Source organism: Mya arenaria, chromosome 4, assembly GCF_026914265.1.
Source record: "Mya arenaria isolate MELC-2E11 chromosome 4, ASM2691426v1".
NCBI lineage: Eukaryota > Metazoa > Mollusca > Bivalvia > Myida > Myidae > Mya > Mya arenaria.
The window spans coordinates 77,007,417-77,031,225 of record NC_069125.1 but is presented as its reverse complement, the minus strand read 5'-3'; the positions used below and the strand labels follow the sequence as shown (position 1 = coordinate 77,031,225).

The window sequence follows — 23,809 nt, the reverse complement described above, 5'->3', positions numbered from 1 at the left end:
TAAACCAGTGCATAAAAAGGGAGGTTTTAATAATCCCGATAACATAACTCTGGAAGATGAGTTCAGCAAAGTATATTGGTATTTTAAACAGGAGACTCACATTTTATACTTAGGATTTTAGATCTATGAAAGAGTTACAACTGACAATTCTTTTATTATATTTTGCTATAGCAAGAACTTATGCATAAAGGTTTAAAAGTTATATGTTGCTTTGAGAAAACTTTAAGAAAATGTTTGACAAAATATATAAATAATCCATGTTTATTCAGGAAAAACAATAACGAAAGGTTATTGAATGCTATTAAAGCAAATTATAAACATATAAAATGTATAATGGGAGCAAATAAGGGGTTACTGAGACTTTTAATTGTCAAACTGGTTTAAGACAGGGTTCTTTTTTAGGCCCTATTTTGGTACAACTTTTATAAATGAATTGCATAATATTAAAAAAATGAATTGTATGATATTGAATATTGAAGAGGGCAGTAACCACCTAAAGAAAAATAGAAATATAATAACGGAGACTGAGATTTACATATGTTCTATTATGTTAGACAAACAATTTGAGTATCAATTATTGAATTGTATGTACGTATTGTTGTCATACTAATGCTATAATACTACCTTAGATTTCATGTATGGTTTTCTGTTGACAACATCTACACCGTGTATAATTATTGTGTATGTATACATAGCGTATGTGTGCATGGACTGAATGCCTTTATACAGTAAAATTTGATTTTTGGAATATTAAAAATTGGCGAAATTGATAGGTTCCCATTCAACAAAAAGAAATTCAGAGAAAATAATTAGTTCTATATATGTATATAAATAATAATAATTGTTTCTTTAATCGTATGATTATTGTTTTAATCTGAATAAATGTATTTTTGTGGGATAAATAAAGCAATTAAAGGTATGCCAGGAAGTGCCTTACCATCAGGCCAGAGATCTAGGGACGTAACGTTGGGATCGTTCAGCCACGTCACGGTTTGATCCAGTTTAAACTCTCCGGTCTGTTCCTGGAAACCAATTACCAAGGAAGGGAATTATAATAACACTTCAAACTAACTCTTTCGAATTATTATCTTGGCTTTAATTTTGAATAAGTAGTGAGATATGAAAAAGAGATGACATTAACCGTAAATTAAAAAAACACACACTATCTAACGACGTCTGTTTGTGTTTTTACAATAGTTTATACCATTTCTTAAGTATATTTTTCAACAACCAATTACCTTACGAGATGTTCAGAGCGGTTTCTATTAATTTTTGTAATTACCATGCCATGTTCCAATTCGTTTTCATTAACAAGGCGTTTGCGAAATGTTGAAGAGTAAAACTTAATAAGGAGTGTCAAATTTATCGACGCACGCGCTATATTTAAATGAATAACACATTGAACGCTCCATTGTATTCTTATGTGAGTATTTCTTGATGCAAAGTATAAGGAATTACTCATTTCAATTCAGATGAAAAACGCATCCCCAAGACTCTGAATATTTAAGAGACAAACAATCAAAACAAGGTACTGGCAACTCAGGTAGACCATTTTATGACCAAATACGTACTGCTTGTGAGCGGAAGGCACAGCAGTGATATGCGTAGGCGACGACCATTGTGAGAATGTTAGGCAGCGCTTCCTTCGAGGGCGGCTCCTGCAGGTACCGGTTGTGGAACGTCTTCAGATGTCGAAGATTCTCCAGCCCCGCCGTCGGCAATGACGGAAATGTATTTTCTCCGAGGTTTCTTAAAAAACAATTAACTGATATCAATTTCATCCGTGTTTCCTCTTTTTAAGTAACAATGACATTGACCTTGACCGAAATGGCCCAAAATGCAATCCCATGAAAGGTATCCATTAACTTCTCATATATATCAAGTTTTGCCCAAACTAAAGATTTTCAGTTTCAACCATTCTTATATTTTTAGTAACAGTGGCATTGACCTTAACCGAAGGGCCAAAAACGCAATCCCATGATGATTGCCCATAAACTATTCCTTTATACCAGTTTGGTCACAATATGTAAACCAAAACTAAAGACATTCAGTTGTAACCGTTGTTTTCTCCAAATTAGATAACAGTGACATTGACCTTGATCCTAGTGGCCCCAAACGTTATCCCATGAAAGGCCTCCATAAATTTGATATTGGCTATGTTTGGATACAATATCTCAACTCTAACTAAAATATTCAATTTCAACCTTTTTTAGTTAGAGTGACCTTAACATTGACTCTATGGGCATTACACGCAATCACATGAAAGGTCTTGATACACTTTTCCTAAATTACAAGTTTGGTTTATATATTTCAACCTGAACTAAATTTATTCAGTTTCATGCGTGAATTTGACGCCGCACGCTCGCCCGCCCGAACAATGACGTAAGCCATTCTAATAACCGGGTTTATTATACACATGCGCCAGTAGAATGCTAAAATACATGTATTACAAAGTCTTTAGAAAGCAACTAAGCATCGTGTAACTCTTTGTTTAAAACAAAAGAAGTATAGCCATTCGGTATTAAAATATATACACCTGGTTTGATATAAACATAGACATGGTTTGACTTACGAAAAGTTCTCATTTCTGCGTCAATAGACGTGTTTTATCGAAACTAAACACATTTTATTTCTTCAAACAAAAACAAACGAGGCTATACTTACAGATCCATCAACTGTTTCAAATTAGCGAAGGCATCCTGGTTGATAAAAGAAATCTTATTGTAGGAAAGGTCTCTGGAAAAAGACAAACATGTCATTTTTATTTTTTTTAGAAAAAAAAGGAACAAATGTTTGTTATATTTAGATCTGGTCAATGCCCTTTAACATTCTTTAATAATGTGTCCGATTTACAGTTTTGTCCGTTGACCTTATATAATTGTTTATATTTTATTTACGTAGAGAAAGAAATACTGTGAATTTGACATCTATTCACTTCATTTTGCAATATTATTTCCTTTTTGAACATTTCATGTCCGTACAGATATTGAAGCCTTTTTAAGCTGGCAAAGTCCGATGCTGAGATGTGGGTGATTTTGTTGTAGGACAGAATCAGGTCCTTTAGGTTCTCCAGCCCCTGAAACGGCATCTTGTCTAGACTCGCAATCTCGTTATTCCCAAAGTTCCTGCAAACAAAATGTATTTGTGTACACATCGATGTCTTGATACATGAATATATCACGTCTCCTCACGAACATAATGCAGTTTATTATCCTCGAAACTGAAAATAAAGTGTTATATGCACGTTTATCAAAGTGTAGTAATTTATGTGCAGATTCGACGTTAATACTTGCTTTACCAGACGTTCTATTGGCATGTGTGGTTATGTAAAGAAACATTGATAGAACACTCTAGTATCTAACATATGAGGCTGAGTCTCTGTTGGGCAGTTATGTTTTCAGTCTGTAAGCGGTTCGGCAAATAAACGAAAATATGAACGAATTAGACTCTTTTGATTATTGAATTAACTATAATGCTAATATAATTTTTTGCGTGATGAACTATGAAGACATATTCACGTTAATATTATTTCTCTTAGTCGGTATAGTTATAAACCAATCGTCCTATTAACTTGATCTTTAAAAAACCGCGATTTACTGCAACTATTTAGGTTTGCATGATATTTTACAGAACGTTTTGAAGTACCCTTTTATAGCTTTGATTAATATTGTACTTAGAGAGAACTCGTAAACGAACTACATAGATTGCTATGCTTTGGTAGATGAATAATAGGAATGAGAATTGTTTTAAATTAAAAGTCTAATTTGTTATATGAATTGTATATATTTTTGTTATGAAAACGGTCACCCTGACAATTAATTTGATATAAAACTCCTATCACTCACACCAATGGAAAGTCATTGGATATAACAAATGGAAAAAAATGCGTAAGCACAACATTTAAGCCGCAGACTTACAGCAATGTCAGGGAGCTGCACCCGGTCATGTTCGGTATCACAGAGATGAAATTGGAATGCACATCGCTAGAACAAACAAAATCAAAACAAAAGGTCCTTTACAAATTGCGTCATTGTACATCGTGCAATCCAAAGAGCATATCAATGTAATTCGAGTGTATGTGTTTATACAGAGAAATTAACCAAGTATATGTTTTACCACCAATGGCATGTCCATTATAATTACGGACCAGTTTCACCACTAATGGCATGTCCATCATAATTACGGGCCAGGAAGTCAAAGCATCTAGAAAAAGTTATTCTTTTATAAAATTATTATGATCATTTGTAAGCACAAAGTACAACGCAAGTATGAAAATAGCCGTTTTAATTTAATCGAAGCTATACATTGATAACAATTTGAAAAATGCAACACTTCTTGCTTCTGCTAAAGCTGTTTGTGTTGTTGTTGTTGTTGTTGTTGTTGCTGTTGTTTTTGTGTTAGATGATGAGATGATGATGAGGATTATGATTATGATGATGATGATGATGGTGGTGGTGATGATGATGATGATGATGATGATGATGATGATGATGATGATGATGATGAAGTGGAGCTTAAGATGTTTTAGGAGTTCCGAGGACAAAGATTTTGCGGCACTTACAAGACAGCGAGGTGTGGGAGGTTTTGACAGAGGTCCTCTGGAAGTACGCTTATGGAGGCCCGATCAAGGGTTATCTTCTCCAGACCCGTTGTGCCAGACAAGTTAGGAAATTCCTGCATCTCTCGAACCTCGGATAATACCCTTGAAACAACACGACCACATTGTTTTCCGAGAACAGTAATGCATGAAATTAAGTAAGGTAAACTTGGACATTTTAGGAAAACATTGACTGCAGCCTTAGCTTGTTTAAAAGTTTGGTGTGAGTTCAAGATATTTCATCATTTTTAACATACAGTTCAATTGTGTTGTCGTGTAGTTTAATGTTTTAATTAAAAGGGTTTAATGTTATCATAAAACACTGTCGAACATATTGCACTTGGATGCAATTGTTTTGTTATTTGCAATTTGAAATTTGTCTTTAATTTCAAGTTATGGAGGCCTTTATGAAATTATACGACATTCATAAAACAAATCCTAGACAAGTAATAACGGAGATGGACTGCATAACCCCTTTACTTTAGATGACGCGTCATTTCTTTTATATTACATCCAAATATCGAAAATTGAATATGATTCGGGATTAATACGTACAAATCCTTCAAATCTGGCATGTTGCTAAATGTGTTTTGTCCAACGGAGACTATTGGATTGTCTTTCAACTTCAAGAAAATAAGTTTTCTGTTTTTCGAGAAACAATCGTTTGGCAGGACCTTTATGCGGTTGTCCGTGATGGCCCTGAAACAGATCGGTTCATTTAGCAAGAAACAATCGTAAGGTACACTACAAGACGCGTTGTATTTAATGTAACACTGCTACTTTCTTGTGTTTGAATAAAAACCTGTTACAATTTAATTCGTAGCTTCTGTGCAAGCAAATTCAAAAGAATGCACCAAAACTGCAATCGAAGAATCATTCCTTTTACAAAGAAAAATACCATTCAGAGTTAAACTGGAAACTGGTTGTAATCGCAACAACCGATAATGAGTCAATAGAACATTTAACATTTAATGTTTGAAACCATGCTACATGTTTGACTTACAGATCACTGAGATCAGGTAACGCGTCAAGGCCTTGAGGTATCTCCGTTAACAGATTGTTGCTTATTTCCCTAAAGCAGAAAAAGAACACATAGTACAATGGAAAACAACCTGAGACACGGAAAGATCTCTTTGTGGTAAAGAACGTAAATGGAACAATATGTTGTTCAGGAAAAATCAACCAGTTTGCAAGGAACATTTCTCGTGATGTTATTTCATGGTTTCAATGTTAAATACGTAGTGTAATATCTGCCCATACATTTATTAAATTACGGAGACGCAATCACAAGTATTGCTTTTAGTTCGAACATATCTGACATACCCACTATAGTCGAAATGACCCACATTCAATTGCTTTTTTGTGATATAACTGGTGTAAAGTGTTTACCTATTTATTGAATTGCGAAAACGACAAAAGTCACTCCCCAATGATGATAATGAGGTAAAATTGAAAAACTAGATGGACTAGATGGCCCATTTATACCTTTGCATGGTTATGAAATAGTTTCCATTTTCATTCGCAATATTTTAATAGTTTGCTATGTTTCATGCAATGAATTAAAAAAGTATTTCATAAACTGTGTATTTTACATCGTATAGTTTTAATTATTGTCGTGTAGACGAATGTTCTTGGATAAAAATTGAATACAGAAAATGGAATTAACATTTGCGACTGATACATCCATATAGATTAATAGCGGCTTTGGTTGTTACAAGGGCATTATTAGACACTTTATTTCACAGACATCTAAAACGTCTTACAGATGTCGCAGGTCCACATGTCAAGTACTTACAGGAGGTAGAGTACGGAAAGGCCCTCAAACGCAGCCGGAGCGATGGTGCGAATCCGATTATGAGACAGCATCCTGTCAAACAACAATAACACAATATTCTGGTCTCAGCCACGTATAATGAAAAACATTAATAATATATGTCTGAACAAAACATGTTTGGTTTATTTTCTGTTGCTTTTTAGTACAAAACAAGTTTCAAACTAGTCTTGCCCTTTAACTAGGAGCAAGTTATTCAAAAGGTATAAACCAATTTTAATATTTTTTAAAAGATTTAACCTACCAAAGCTGTGCTGTACATCATTAAAACATCTACAGAAAAGATAAAGCAATACTTTTTATAGTGTGCTTTATTTTTTACAATTTCACATTTAAAACTTACATGCAGTAATAATGAACAAAAGCCACATTCAAGTATTATTTTTATAAAACAGAATAGGTATATTATAGAAGTCAAAACATATTAAAAAATAAAAGCAAGCATTGACTCCGATTCAGATCTTAAAATATTTTCGAGAATTAATTTTCGTGTATTGCGCACCTGTGCACCATATTTAACATTTAGTTATTACGTTTTATCCAATGTCTGAAAAGTCAATTCGTGCCAGGTTTTTATCTATGTATGAACACATTATTTGAACGAGTTTGTCTTTTAATTTCACATTGTCTGCCTTCTCAATTGAATCCATTACTTTATATTTAAGAATTATTTACTATAATGCTTTGCAGAAGAATAAATGAAAAGGCGAAGGTATCATAAAACATATTATTAATTTTGATTTTGAAACGACATGAAGATTTTACAAAACAGATACGAAATAAGTATTACATCAGTTGCAACTACAAAACACCATGCATAATACAATCAAAGTACACGAAAACAACATTTTTTCCATACAACAAAACCATAGATTTTCATAATATGTAGTATAGATATATACATGCATATCAACTTTTCACAGAATTTAGTAATATTTTAACAACATTTTTTCGCAATTAAATTAACAAAAGTATGCATGCTCAAAACGATTGTTGGTTGGCAACATGCAATTTGTAATAGCAAGTATCTGCATTTGAAAGTAACATCACAATACTCCACGACACAGTTTTTCTAGACACAACACTTGCGCATGCTTGGCTTATCAGACTGGCCGTACAGTAGGCCTAGATTAGTCAGGTTGACGAAGGATTGGTTGAGAACATAGTCGATCAGGTTATGCTCTAGGTCCCTGAAAAAGAAGTGTCACTTTAAGACATTCAATGACCCATATGACAAGAAAGTAAACAAGAGGGCCAAGATGGTATAGTGAATGAATGAGTTAATAAATTTATGACAATGCAACCATCGATTAAACTATGATCGAGTTTTGTTAAATGTTGAGGTGGTAAAGCGTTCAGAACTGTAACAGTTACGCAAGTCCAAATTTATTGCTGTAACATGAAAAATAAATAAATAGGTGTCAAAGGTCATAGTAAAGCCCGTCCGATGACAACATTTATATTTGTTTGCAAAACTTCACACATGGTCTGACACTCATAGCTGTAGCTTCAAAAAAATAAAATAGGTCAAAATGTCACAGTACATCTTTGATATTAATATGTCTGAAATTTCAAAAAAAAGAAAAAGAATGTCAACAGGAAGGTCAAAAGGTGAAGGGTCAGCTTTGACCCCAGTGGCACAATTTTAACAAACTTCGTAGCAATGTGGTTTCAGACAAGAATATTTCCAAAGATTGCGCTAAATTAGTATACAGGAAATTTGAAAAAACTTGGTGCAGGACCACTGTATGATGCTACATGGTGCAGGACCACTGTATGATGCTACATGTACAAAAACAAGGGCCTGTGCCTATGGGTTTCATATAATAATATTTCAAAGATTTCCTTATATTAGTCTTTAAGGATTTTGTATACCCGAGGGCGTGGCCGGTTCAATCACCAACACAAAACCTTGGTACCACATTATGTGAACACACAATAATCCATCACGGTCGATGTTTCTTAGCACGGTCATCACTTATTTAACCAGATTTGGGTCATTTGTACGTATAAGACCACATAGTTTTTCTAGAAATAGTTGTGAGCGTTTTCAATCATTGTTGCTAAATGATGTTTTCACTATTACTCGAGTTAATGATTAGGCGGTGACGCCAATAATAGTAGTACGAAAAAGGCTATTTGGCACCAAGACAATACAATGACAAGACAAGACGAAAGAAAAAACGCAACAGAATAAACAACTTTGAACTAAATTATCTATCATTATACTGATCATGATTGATTTTCAACATGAATATTGTATGAGAGTAAATTGCTCTGTCAACTGCAGTCTGACAAGTTGGTAACGCGGTTCTGTTGCGAAACCCCGAAGTGCTTGTCAGTAAAAAAAATCAAAAAAAATCAAGAAAGGTTAGTATCGAGATAAAGAGATGTTTTATTGAGGAGAACAGTACAGTAACATTTTTGGATGATCTATGAAGGAAACGGGTCTTAAGGACATTGAATCTCAAGTATTCATTTATTTCCAAAACCCATTATGTCAGACAAAATTATCATGAACTATATAAAGAAATCAAAATTGACGCATAAACAATGCGGTGAATGATAGTCAGTGACTATCTGTGTTTCTTAGCGATATGACAAGTACTAAGGGGGTAAGTCAATGTATTACTTACAGAGCCACGAGCGCCCTGGCCTTGTTGATGGCGATTACTGGAATCTCTCTGATCTGGTTGAAGTCCAGTCGAAGTTGCTCCAAGTTCCGTAACGACCGGAAACTACCATCCGGTACATCAGATATGTTGTTGTTGTCAAGGTAACTAAAGTATAGAATGTATAATATCTTTGATGTGTACAATATGGCTAAATCGTTCAGGAGTCATGGAGCAAGTGTTTGCTAGACAATTTGTCCCTTGAGGTTCTTTGCATTGTAATGGCTTTATAGAGATGTTTTGAATACAGAATAATAGCTATCATGCATAATTGCATTCGCCTTTCACAAAACGGTTTTATATTGAATGCACTGAATCAACCATGCAACTTCATTGGCCAATCTAAATACTACCAAGATATTAGTTTAGTAAGAAAAAGTGGCAGACACGTTCATCACGTGTTACAGTTTATACAAAAGAACAAAAATGAGTTACTACTGTACATGAACATATCTTCAGTTGAAATTTCCACGTTATGTACATTTTCTCGATATAAATATATCTCATAGAGAGTGTTTCTCCTCAATGCATATCCGATTACTTCTCAGTAATATGAGGACTCCGCCCACAGATTTATAACAGAAAGGATTAAGCAATATGATTGTGATGATTTGAAACGTATACGAGCGGTTTTGTATCACGAATGTTCAAATGTGTTTGTATATCAGTGTTTAATTTAAAAAAAATGAGCAAATCCATATTTTAGTTTATGAATTAATATTACGTTTAATAAAAAAGGCAATGTTTATCTTAAAAGAGAAACCAAGTTTATACAAACAATTTGTAAAGAGAATAGTTACTTACAGTGTTTTCAATGAGATAAGCTTTCTCAGTGCCTGTACTGGTACTGACGTAAACTGGTTTCCCTGGAACGTGCTTGAATGCATACATACGTTAGTAAACACAGTATCATGGATATATGGCAAGGGTGACTGTCTTACTCAATAAAAAAATATATCATGTGTTCAGAAGATACAAAGCCCTTTTTGTACAAAATTAACTACACTAGATAATTTAGATATGAAGTAGATCTCATACTCCAAAACAATTGGCAACATTTTAATGATTCATCTGTTTATATTAATTAACAACAGCAACAGTAAAAACTTACAGGTATTCCAAATACGCAAGTCCAGCCAAAGCGTTGGGCGATAAATCAGACAGTCTGTTATTTGCGAGATGACTGAAATATCACACACATATGCATTATTTATGGCGGAAACTTTTCGTACAATCGTCACAACACATTCGCAACTTGTGCAAGTGAAGTTAATGATAATACAAGAGGACCTTAACCACAGGGGAAAGCCCTGTAGCCTATCATTTAACCAAGATCCTGCAGCTTAACATTCAATAAATATCACGTATCTTATCATTAAATCAAGATCATGTAACTAAATATTCAATCAAGATCATGTAGCTTCTGTAGCCTACCACTCACTCCAGATTCTGTGCATACCATTCAATCCAGATATTGTAGCCTATCATTTACTCCAGATCTTGTAGCCTATAAATTACTCCGGATCTTGTAGTCTACCATTTACTCCAGATCTTGTAGTCTACCATTTACTCCAGATCTTGTAGCCTACCATTTACTCCAGATCTTGTAGTCAATCATTTGCTCCAGATCTTGTAGCCCACCATTTACTCCAGATCTTGTAGTCTACCATTTACTCCAGATCTTGTAGCCTACCATTTACTCCAGATCTTGTAGTCAATCATTTACTCCAGATCTTGTAGCCTACCATTTACTCCAGATCTTGTAGTCTACCATTTACTCCAGATCTTGTAGCCTACCATTTACTCCAGATCTTGTAGCCTACCATTCACTCCAGATATTGTAGCCTACCATTTACTCCAGATCTTGTAGCCTACCATTCACTCCAGATTCTGTAGTCTACCATTTACTCGAGATCTTGTAGCTTACCATTTACTCCAGATCTTATAGCCTACAATTCACTTCAGATTCTGTAGCATACGATTTACTCCAAATTCTGTAGCAGATTATGCAATCCATTCACTCCAGATTATTTAGGCTACCATTTACTCGAGATCTTGTAGCTTACCATTTACTCCAGATCTTGTAGCCTACCATTCACTCCAGATATTGTAGCCTACCATTTACTCCAGATCTTGTAGCCTACCATTCACTCCAGATTCTGTAGTCTACCATTTACTCGAGATCTTGTAGCTTACCATTTACTCCAGATCTTATAGCCTACAATTCACTTCAGATTCTGTAGCATACGATTTACTCCAAATTCTGTAGCAGATTATGCAATCCATTCACTCCAGATTATTTAGGCTACCATTTACTCCAGATTCTGTAGCCAACCATTTACTCTGGATTATGTAGCCTATCATTTACTTTAAATTATGTAGACTCACCTCCAGATTTTGTAGCCTACCATTCACTCCAGATACTGTAGCCTACCATTCACTCCAGATTCTGTAACCTACCATTAACTCCAGATTCTGTATCCTACCATTCACTCCAGATACTGTAGCTTAACATTCCTTCCAGATTATGTGGCCCACCATTCACTCCAGATTATATAACATTTTCCATTCCTCTCGGATTGTGTACCACTCCTCTATCATAAACATGATATTATGTAGCCTTACATCAAATCCAAATCCTGCAGCCTACGATTGTTCCCAGATCCAGTATCCGCCCATTCACTCCAGATTTTGTAGCGTAGCATATACTCCAGATAAATATAGCCTACCATTTACTCAAGCGTTTGTAGCCTATCCTTCCTTCAAGATTCTGTGGTCGAACATTCACTCCAGATTCAGTAGCCTAACATTCATTCCAGAAACTGTAGCCTAGCATTTTCTCCAGATTCTATAGCTTTCCATTCACTCCAGATTGATTAGCCTATCATTCAATGCAGATGCTTAAACCTACTATTCACTTAAGATACTGAAGCCTACCATTCACTCAAGATATTATAGCCTAGCATTCAGTCCATATTATGTAGCCTACTATTCACTCCAGATTATGTTGCCTACCATTTACTCCAGATTCTGAAGCCTACCATTTTCTCCAAATACTGTAGCCTACCATTTATCTCAGATATTGTTGCATACCATTTATTCCAGATACTCTAGCCTACCATTTATTCCAAATACTGTAGCCTACCATTTATTCCAGATACTGTAGCCTACCATTTACTCCAAATACTGTAGCCTACCATTCATTCCAGATTCTGAAGCCTGCCATTTACTCAAAATACTGTAGCCTACCATTTATTCCAGATACTGTAACCTACCATTCATCCCAGATACTGTAGCCTACCATTTACTCCAAATACTGTAGCCTACCACTCATTCCAGATACTGTAGCCTACCATTTACTCCAAATTTTGTAGCCTACCATTTACTCCAGATTCTGTAGCCTGCCATACACTCTGGATTCTGATGCCTACCATTTATTACAGATTGTGTAGCCTACCATTTAACCAAGATGATGTTTAAAAGCACATATATCAAAGCAAAATTAACACCAAACCAGTCACACAGCGCTACAACAGAACCGATATTAATAATTAACTTATGTTGAGAAACCGAGGTTATAAACAAGTAAAATGTTAGCTGTTGCTTACCGAAGGTCAACGTAGGGTTAACTCGCATGAGGTGTTTTTTTTTTCTTTTCTCAGTTTCTATTAGTAAATTAAATTCTCGCCATAAAAATATTAGTCCGTTGTGATAAAGCGTTCTTTCAAGATCAAGTCGTCGTCGATACAAGGTGGGTTATAGATTATGGAATTAATGTTATTGTCAGTTAAATAGATTACTTATATTACAACATTTTGATATAAATTGTATTGCTCCGTCATATGTAAATTTTTATGTTATATGTCTTTATCGGTATATTATTTATTGGCTACACTTAAAACTATTTTAGGTTGTCCTATGTCTATTTACGATCGATATATCCTCAGCTGTTTTTGACAGTGCCACGTGGTTACCGGTAAAGTACGTATCTAAACATTGGTTTGTTATTATAAAGCTGTATCTAAAACAGAATGGCGATGATACGTCCCGCATACATGGATGCGAAACAGTGGCTCCAGCTCTTTTAGGAGCTGTATATAAAAAAGCCAATGACACTTCCGAGTTACAGCAAAAGAACGGACATCATCATAAAGCGTAAGTTAGTATGACTCGTTATTCTATCCTATATCACAATTAAGAGTGCTTATTTCAGAAATCTGGGAATGTAATGCCAAATAAATATGTTTGATCTTCAAGGGCACTGTCTTATCACGCATTTCAGTTTTCATAGAAAAAAAGGTAGATTAAATGGTGGTAATCAAGATGATGACCTGCATTGTGGGAAGAGCTGAGCTGGGCTGGGGTAGTTATGACAACGTCAAATGGCCTTTTTTCAATGCCCCAGTACCAAGGGCAGTAATGTCAGGTGCGTCCATGCTCCCCGGTTCATTATTTTGAGTGATAAACGTCCTCGATTCGGTCAGTATTACCACTGTTTTCTACATGTTTCAACGACAATTTTTAGAAACGACCGTGTGCACCGAATGAAGAGCAATTGCTCGTTTACGAAGACGCTTGTTTTAGATCAAAATAATGTCTGTATTAAAATATCTCGTGAAAACAATGCATGTTTTACCAGGCTTCCCGACTCACTCAATACATTTTTTGCTTTAAAACAACTATTTTATACCGTTCTCTTGCACCCGATGCTTTGTTTTGGACAAAAACAGTAATGCTATTGTTTTCCTAATGCAGACAGTCAAATTTGGAGTTAAATCGGCTCCTTTACGAAAATGCTTGCTGGTTCATTCTGTACATTTTTAGAACCTAGGTTCATCCCAAATCTGGAAGATCTATGACACACTGTATTTACACGAATTATCAGTCGTCTTGTTTTAAGTTTTCAAAAATATTAATTTTGTTAATTATTTAATTCAATAAGAGGGTGTACAGATATATAATTTATATTTTCAAGGAATAAAAGATGAAACGAAAGAAGAGATCAAACCTGAATCTAAATAGACAACAACAAGACGTTTTAAGTTAGTCCATATAAACGACATAATAAATGAATTCTGCATACTTGATGATAAAATAAAAATAGAGATTCTTTATATATTAAAGGCACTTTCCAGCTTGGATCCAAAAAAGTTTGTTTTTTTCTGTAAAGAAATTCAGGACAAGTATTTAAGGAAATGTTTTACTCTTTCATATCATTAATGTAGAAAAAGAAATTGAGTCAGAGACCGGGTTGGGACCGTTGTCGCCAAAATTGCAGTCCAGTGTGGTATCCACTGTGCTACGAAGGCTGACCATAAACGGTTGGAATATTTGAGCTATATACCTAACTTGGTTATATCACGTGATGACATCGACTAGCGAATCACGCATTACGGGAATGAATTCCACTAGGACGACATACCTAGTAATTGTTTTCAATTAAAAAATACGAAAAACTGCGAAAAATAAATTAATTTTGAACTATGTAATACTTCGGTTTGTAAGTTTCAATGTATTGTACAAATCGATACGAAGTTTATGTCAGGTTTCGACAATTTTCTCTCTCTTTCGCTATTTCATCATACGGAGTACAGCCCCTTTAAAAATTGCTAATGTAATAATGTAAGGTAAAATTGTGGATTATTTAAAACTACCTTTTTAGGAAATAGCAATGAAGAGGAACTAAGAGTTTACCTTAAAGAGTGTGCTATATGTTTACTTTGGCAATCGAAATAAAAAGGGAGACAACCTGCAGGAAACAGTCAACAATTTAAGGTCTTAAAAATGTTGTATGAACAGACATAACCGTGTCTCAACTAACTATATAACCTCCAAAAATAATTCTACTTTAAGTAGAGGGCCCCGTCAGAGTGTGTATACCACGTGATAAATAATGTCATAAACGCTACGTCCGAAAACAAAATTTTGCTTCGTATGAAGACTTTAAACAAAGATAACTTTCTTATTTCTTCACCATTTTAAATTAAATATAGCGCAGTCTTTTCCGCTTACAGAGCCCCGCCTTCGGTCGTTTACCAGTGTTTGATTGAGAGTTTAGTTTCTTTAAACACTGGTTTGTCGAAGTGTTTGATTAAACTAATCATATTATCAAACTCCGGTAAAACAACTTAGGCGAGACTCCTAAGGTGACATAGACTGCCTTTTGTTTCATTTAAAATGGTGCAGTGATTATTATCTTCGATTTAAGTCTTCATTTTAAGCAAAAAGTTGCCTTCCGACGTAGCATATATGACGTAATTTATCACGAGGTATACACACACTGCCTAAACAAAATACCCTTCTTAGACGTGCTTTAGAACATATACATGCATTTTAAAAAATCGACGCCTTTTATTCGTTATTTTAATGTGCCATATATCTTCCAGATTTGGAATGAACCTAGGTTCTAAAAATGTACAGAATGAACCAGCAAGCATTTTCGTAAATGAGCCGATTTAACTCCAAATTTGACTGTCTGCATTAGGAAAACAATAGCATTACTGTTTTTGTCCAAAACAAAGCATCGGGTGCAAGATAACGGTATAAAATAGTTGTTTTAAAGCAAAAAATGTATTGAGTGAGTCGGGAAGCCTAGTAAGAACATGCATTGTTTTCACGAGATATTTTAATGCAGACATTATTTTGATCTAAAACAAGCGTCTTCGTAAACGAGCAATTGCTCTTCATTCGGTGCACAAGGTCGTTTCTAAAAATTATTGTTGAAATATATAGAAAACAATGATAATACTGACCGAATCGAGGACGTTTTCCACTCAAAACAATGAACCGGGAAGCATGGACGCACCTGACATTACTGCCCTTGAGTACTGCACAAAGACAGTTGTGAAGGATATAACATTTCTCGAAAGAACCCAGTTGTTTTAGCCGTTTACTTGTGGGCGTATCAGTTGGCAAATATGTTAATCATTTTTCGAATATATAATTTCACAAGCAAACAGCAGAATCAATGCAAGTCATAAAAATTGTAAGAACTTTCGAAGTGACATTTTGTTTTCACTTTTTAGGGAATGGTGACGGCGCTCTTGATAGGGGAAAATAACCTCGTTATGACAAAAGCGGGTAAATACTAACATGATTTGTATAATGATGAATTATTTTCAAACCCTTTTTTCAACAAACCTATCCACATCTTCATGAATTGCATTACATTTGTTAAATGTTAAGAGGTCAATGCTCCTTTAAAACCTGATCTCAAAAATGAGAGTCTAGACAACAGATATCGATGGTATTAGCTGTTAACACATTGAAGTCAATTAATGTAGGTTTAACAGGTTTGAGGATTTTCTATTTCTGTACCCAGATACTTGGCCCATGGACGACGATCATGCAGTCATGTTTTTGCCATACTTTTCAAGACAAAAACACATCATTCAATACAAATGCGCATTGACATTGAAAGCTTTTCGGTCATCTAGATGCCATAGAAAATTACTTAGTTAATCATATATTTAAAGGCATCCAACAAGGCAAAATGCTTTCTAGAACAAGGCTTCTTATTATGATTGGCTTGCTAGCTATATAATTGACGTATTACCTTTTGTAAATCTTTTTGAAAATCAGCTGTAAATCGCTATTTAATCACTTTTACAAAACAAGAGGACCATCAAGGTCCTGAACCGCTCACCTGAGATACGTTAAGAAAATCCCTACTGCCTATTATCATTTATTTATTTATTTAACCAACCACAATCTAATCTCTTTAATTACATTCTATAAGGGCAAGCATTAGCATTTTTATAGATGTTTTCTTAAAAGTACTAGATAAGATTGTTTGTATTGTTACATATAAAATTAAAACATTGTATCCATACCTGTTGTATCCAGTTTCAAAAAGGAAATGATACTCATATTTACATATCTGACTGTTCACTATCTAGAACCCTTAATAAATGGCCATTAAATGCTAACGTGCTTCAATGTGTCCAAAATATCTTGAAGAGAGATAACAAGCTAATCAGTGGTCAGTCCAGTACTGGGCAGGGTGTTTCATGACTACAAACCTGCTAAGAATGTATTTACTCTGCATAAAACTTTTTTATTTTAGAATTAAACCATAAACACCCAGTGGAAATGTAACTCAGAATATATTGAAGTTTAAACTGTTATAAAAGTTGTTGCTGTATCTTAGTTTTTACTACAGACGTCATTAGAAGTATGTTGGCAACATTCTGGTATCAAAATTGTGTATTCGTAAACTTAACGTAGATTTACAAAGCACCATTTCAGAAATCATTTCGTTATGTACAGAGCCAAAAGTCTACTGAACAGCCTTTGCACAAATTTCAGATGGCGTCCATTTAACAAATGTAGGCAAATTATCACCTGCCTATTTAAGGATCCTGAGTTTTACTCTCCATACACAAACATTTGCATTAAACGCATTATATTATCATTGTTCGATGTGAATAGTTGCCCTCTTCTCTTGTGTCGTTTGATGAGTACAGTTATGCCTCTATTGAATGACGCAAAAACCGGGAAAGCGGGCGAGCCAGTACAGAAACTTCAATGTGCCTAACCCATCATAAGAAGTCGCCAGGCGAATGCACCGAAGAATCCAAGTCCGGCGAGTCCCCCAAAGGCTATACGAAAAAAAACTCTTTTGTGTCTCCTAGGCAGAATGTGCAATTCTCATCATATCTTGCTCTTTTGCAAAGGTTTAGTGTACGTTGACCAACATGGCAATCCCCTTTGTATTCAATATGCCATACTTGTGAATGCTCGGCAGCACCATTCCATCCAAATTTTGTGCAAATTTATCTCTACCAATTAGTGGTTCCGAACATTGCTTTACCTAGACTCCCCTTTCATTTGCTAAAGAATGAATAATAATTTGTGCTGTGGTGAATTGGGCCCAGTTATTTATATACGTGAAAGGTAAGTATTGCCAAACATTCCAAACCATTAAAATAATAAATGAAAAATAAACATACTATAATGGACAGTTAAATTGTGTTTTCTTCATTTAAGAAGCTTATGGGGTCACCGTTTAAGAATGACTTGTGAAACACAGCGTCAAGCTAGGTCTAAGAAATCGTCACGTCCTGGACTCAATGTTTATCATGGAAATCAATTAATAAAACATTGCCTTAATCGGGTTTAGGTTTTAGTCAAGTTGGTTTTGGTCAACTTAAAATATCGTCATTTGTTAATATTGTGTTTATTATGTAGGTAAATAATATAAAAGTAAATATTTATCAAAACATGAATATTGTTTCTTTCATTTTTGAGTAACGTCGTCAAATATGTAAACTTTTGTCGTTTTACGATAGTCTAATAAAGGATATTAAACATGGTTTCCGACATGTTAAAGCATGGGGTTCATTACGCGTTCATAAAAGGTAAAAATTGGTTGCATTCCGCCCTACATTTGAAAGTACTTCCAAGACTTCGGACCAGATGCTTAAAACATTAAGCAATTTGTAAAACTCGTTGTGGTCTCTAATATCTTTGAACAATGATTGTTAATTCGTCGAAATACCCATGATGATATTTATTTTTTTGATTGCTTTTTATGAATACTAACTCTGTTTTCTAATACTTGATTCGCATATATATTCTTCGCATATTTGCGTAAGAAAAAATAGTATATACATATATATTTGTCGAGGGTAAAATGCATTGTAACTCTGGCAGGTTCTGACATTAGCATAGAAATATTGTAGCATTGATCTAGTACTTTCTACAGAACAGATATCGTGCATGTTACATCAGCGCATACAATTTCAATCGCATTATCTCAGAGAGATTTAAATGCTTTCAGAATGTGCAAGGGGTAACATTGCATTAAGCGTTGAAGCAATCTGCCTGGAATGGTCATGTATAATTGCTTAAAAGTTGAAAATTAAATGAAAGTTTACTTGCACAAGCTTGTCCTTAACGACACATGTACATAGTTCACCAACTTCGAGGCTACTCAAGTTGAGGCATGAATAAGAAGAAAAGAACAAGAACAAGAGGATCACGAAGATGAAGAAGAAAGTTTGCCGATATTTTATAAGGTTTTGATTTTTTTTAAGTATTAACGACGCTTGCATAACTGTTTCGCCTTCCACTTTCTGATTGTGTTGTTATTTTGCGTTTTTATTGGACATTTAAATCCGACCAATGATGTGGAGTAGAAATGATTATTTAAAACGGCAACAACTCTTTTAAGACATAAACCTGAGGGAAGTTATATACAGCTTATCCCTAGAGGGATTTAATGTAATGAAAAAACAGAAGTCTGCATGAAATCAATCAAGTGCACAAAATCTTTAATGGCACGCACTTGAACGTGAACTTTCACTTCCTATCAGAATACTGATTTACTAAAAAGGCATTAACAACAAATCGAACAACACTTTACCTACCTCCAGACTAATATATCAGCAAATAAAATAAAATAACTTTTCGGAGTAATCGCTAAAATATTTCAACCCGATACATCGATCTCAACTGCATAACAACGCATCTGAAGTATGGGTGAAATCAAAATTACAAGCAAAAGAAAGTGCAGAACAAAACAAAATAAAAATAAAATGACATGATCAAAGGATGCACTTTGAAATTCAGTAGTGTGTCAGTTATATCGCTGGAACACATGTACAAAAAACGACAATGTTTCGTGTGCATACTTACAGAGATTGTAGTCGTGGGAGATGGGCGAAGGAGCGGTCAGGGAGCTCTGTTATGTTGTTCATGCTCAGCCCCCTGCAAGCAGAGAAAGATGTTATAGAGGTACATACAGTCGAACCTCGCTATATCGACGTCGGATAAGTCGACTTTCCGGTTATGTCGACTTTTTTTCCGGTCCCGGATTTATTCCTTCTTCTATATAAAATAAATCTGTTTGTGTCGATTTTTTTATCTCGACTTTTTCGCTATGTCGACCTCGTTGTTCAGTCCCAGTGGTCGAATTTCACAAATTTCCTATGTTCTTTATGTCGAACTGTAGATCGAGACATAGGTGTGAAAATATTCATGACGGTTTGCGGCATGTCGCAAAATACCGTGCGTGTCAATATAACAAACTGTCATAATTGGGGATACAAAAATGTAATTGGTAAATTGCTCAAGCTCCTTGGTATTGTATAAAAAATGAACATTTTATTGATTAGACATCAAACCCGAATGGGAACAAAAAGAATAACTAAAAAAGGTCAAATGTTAGTTCCACTGCTCTGGTCGACCAATTCAGAGAAGGACCCGGTATCAAATCTTACAATGTACAAATGTATGCAATTGTGGTTTTATATGTGTTTTGTGTGATCCATAAACGTAAAAGAAATAAATTTGACACAAATAATACTTCTTTTGTTTCACTTTATTTTTCAATAATAAGTTTGCTGTTTTCACGACGAAAATATTTAACAAGACCGTTCAATTGTGGATGTAAACATCGTACAACCCAACTCAAACGTGTTGGGATTGGTGATATTTTTTGTAATTCGGATGAGTCGACTTTTCGTTATCTCGATTTTTTTCACTAGGTTCCGAAAAAGTCGACATAGCGAGTGTCGACTGAACATAAAACACTTACAGATAGCACTTTGGCTGTACGGTTAATAATACATGTACGAGGTATTTTTCTACCTTTTTGCATCATAGTTCGACCATTGCAGTTCGCCAGAGACGCTACAGAAACTATAAATAGAAAATGATACTACTTTTTGCAAACTTAGCGAAACGTACTCTTAAATCAGTTAAACAAACACGACAGCAATGTCATTTCGCACCGAAGAGCCGGTCAGTTTGAACAGCCACAGCAGCAGCTTCGAACAGTCAGTTTCAACATTTCAGTGCGTTTTCATCGCGCTGTTTCCGCTAGCGTTATTAAAAGCAACAATGTAATGAGTTCGGTTATAGTAAACAATTGCAAACAGAACGCATGGCTGCTTTGCCGGGTATAAGCTCATGTCTCCAGTGGTTACTGTAACGGTATATGTCGAATCGCCGATTGCGGCCGTCGATTTTTAATTGCAGTATGGAGTCGTTCGACAGGTTAATGAACTAGGTTTGAAATTCTCTTCTTTGATATGGGCGGAGTGAACGCCGTGCTTATTCAATGCCCCAAAACCTTGAAATGCTAAGCTCTTTGTCTCCATGTCTTTCTGATCTCTCTACCGTCGGGTACTGATAAAAATATGATAATTTGCCTCTAGCGATATGTACTCACATACGACAGTTATGTTCAGCCCAAACGGTACGTCATAGCCGCCGGAACAATTATATTGTGCCAACCGTCAGAACAAATATTTTGTGATCAATGCCGGTATACTTAGGTTGGAAATATCACTATATTATTAGATTAAGATTTTATTCGTATTTGTGTTGGTTGTTAAGTTAAAAGCTCTTAGCATAAAGCCGTCATATGAGTATATTGACTTTATTGCCGTGCACTAGATGGATACACGCAATCGCGAAACTGTCTGATATATCTTATTTAAGAATACATCAAAATGTAATACCGTTATCGTAAATTAATGTGTCTATTCGTAGCATGAAAACAGAAACTTGTTTGCAAGAATTGTTGTAGATTCACCAATGGCCCCTCGGTCAGACGCCCTGGCGCCACTATCTATACATGATCAAAGACGAAATGCCGAGATAAAATGGCACCCTAAAATGGGATTGTCTCTTTCTTATTTCTCTTAAAACATAGGGCAATTTGGACATGTCATTTAGTGAAATAAGAATTGATGAATAGATAAAGTATCCCGTGTTTTCGTTATTTGTACTGTATATTTTGTTCCTTAAAAGCTGTCAACAGTCATGCATTCGAACTAAAAACAATATGTAAATCAAATGAAGAACAAATAACATATTACAATCAGGGCTTCCAAAGTTTATGTGTATTCTGTGAATATTTTTTTGCGATGTGGCAACTCGTAAGAGGGCTTTAAAACCATCATAGCCGATTTAGATAGTATTTGATACAAACTTAATTTTAAATGAGATTCTCATCGAATTCTGCGGCGTTTCTAACAAGAAACGCTGCGATCGTAATTAATTGCGGCCGGCGGGAAGCGGTCAGACGACAAAAAGTGAAACAGTATTGCGATTTATTTGCTTAATGCTACTTCAGTGATCAACATTCAACTGATAATTATTAATACACAAATATATCTATATTCATAATCAAGGCTTCTAGCTTTAAGTCTGATATTGACAACAAATTTTTCATTATATTTGATTAAAATGACGTAAGCGGCACACTCAGCTTTGAGACTCGAGTTAATCCATTCGGAGCTCCTCGGCCATTTTATCGAAAACAACCTCGGATGTATGCAGATACATCAGTTGAAGTAGTTCGTAATTTTTTGAATTATATCATTAATTAAATGTAGTGTTTTAGAGTTGTATTTATTGATCTAAGTTTAAATTGATTGCCATTGAATTGTATTATTGCAAACATATTTAAGAATCCTAAGAATAATGTCACAAAGTTTAACTGCTAAATAAAATTACTACGCGATCTACTTGCAGCGGTCTTAAACGTACCACTTTTTGAGTATGTAAACCGTCCAAATACATCCGAGGTTGTTTTTGAAAAAAAATGGCCGAGGAGTTCCGAATGGAGTTAATCAAGCGCGTCGCTGTTGATGTCCTAAAAAAAATAAGGGCAGGACCGATTGCAAGCGTCTGCTAATTGACAGATATCGAGTGTTCATCGTAGCGGAAAAAGCAGCTGGTCGCGTTGGTCTGATGGTAACCAGGACAGTTTTATTGGGGTCAATTTTGAATGTGTGAATGACCCAAAAAGGATTGTGTATTATAATTTCTACAAATTTTACTGACTAAGTAGTTTTGGGTCGAAATTATAAAAAATGAAAAGAATTCGGACCGATTTTTTGGACACTTTTTGAAACTGAAATATTTACAATATTGTGGGACTTAAACAAGTCTAGTGTTATTTCCAAGACATGATTATTTCTTGCCTATAGAGTTTTGCTTGTCGGGCCCCGTTGCGTCCAGCCAGGTACCGTAATAGTGAATGTATTAAGAAATACTGTTAAAGATTTAAGCAAAGTTCACATATTGGTATATGTCAGTGAGTATGCTGACATGCAGTAACCGAAATGATTTAATGAATATTAAACACATTCAAGTTTAAATATCCAGTTTAAACATCTTATTTCATGCTCGCTGACACTCGAATAAAACGTTGAATTATAAATTCATCTTTAGATGCAGCTTTAGTGCCCAACGCATTCAAAAGTTCACGAATTAGACCTGATCTTAATACAAAGATGCACCAATCGTCCGTTACTCTCCATGATCGTAGAAAAAGTTTTAGATGTTCGAATTGAAAATCATCTGAAAGCAATGACATTCATGAACTCAGTCAATCTGCCTATAAAAAGTTCCATGCTACAGAAACTGCCCTACTATAAGTCCATACCGAGACTCTCCATTCGCTGTATAAGAACAATGTGACAATTCTTGTGATGCTGAGTCTCATTGCAGCATTTGATACCATCGACCATGGGACGCTAATTCATCGCCTAGATCGTCACTTCGGTCTCGGGCAAACCCCTCGCATTGATGACATTATACCTCAGCGACCGCTATCATACAGTATGAATAGTTGGCGAGCTATCACAATTTACAGTGTACCCTAAGGATATGTCTTGGGGCCAAAGAACTACATTCTGTAAACAAAACCTGTTAGAGCTATCTGCAGAAAGCATGAACAATCATTCGTATACG

The 23,809-nt window shown here is 35.1% G+C and overlaps 1 protein-coding gene across 2 annotated transcripts in view; it reads right to left on the bottom strand.

Annotated features, from left to right (window-relative positions):
* Positions 1-23,809, bottom strand: part of LOC128232885 (leucine-rich repeat-containing G-protein coupled receptor 5A-like) — a 57,254-nt gene that overhangs the window by 6,951 nt on the left and 26,494 nt on the right. Inside the window, exons 2-15 of one of the 2 annotated variants that reach the window (XM_052946668.1) lie at positions 19,739-19,810; positions 10,212-10,283; positions 9,905-9,976; positions 9,065-9,208; positions 7,547-7,618; positions 6,393-6,464; positions 5,601-5,669; positions 5,153-5,296; positions 4,562-4,702; positions 3,918-3,983; positions 2,982-3,125; positions 2,665-2,736; positions 1,572-1,749; positions 938-1,022 (exon numbers count right to left, since the gene is read on the bottom strand). In XM_052946668.1, coding sequence (XP_052802628.1) covers positions 938-1,022; positions 1,572-1,749; positions 2,665-2,736; positions 2,982-3,125; positions 3,918-3,983; positions 4,562-4,702; positions 5,153-5,296; positions 5,601-5,669; positions 6,393-6,464; positions 7,547-7,618; positions 9,065-9,208; positions 9,905-9,976; positions 10,212-10,283; positions 19,739-19,810 — 1,403 coding nt within the window. The remainder of the gene's footprint in view (positions 1-937; positions 1,023-1,571; positions 1,750-2,664; positions 2,737-2,981; positions 3,126-3,917; positions 3,984-4,561; positions 4,703-5,152; positions 5,297-5,600; positions 5,670-6,392; positions 6,465-7,546; positions 7,619-9,064; positions 9,209-9,904; positions 9,977-10,211; positions 10,284-19,738; positions 19,811-23,809) is intronic. The other variant, XM_052946669.1, reaches the window with a different exon arrangement.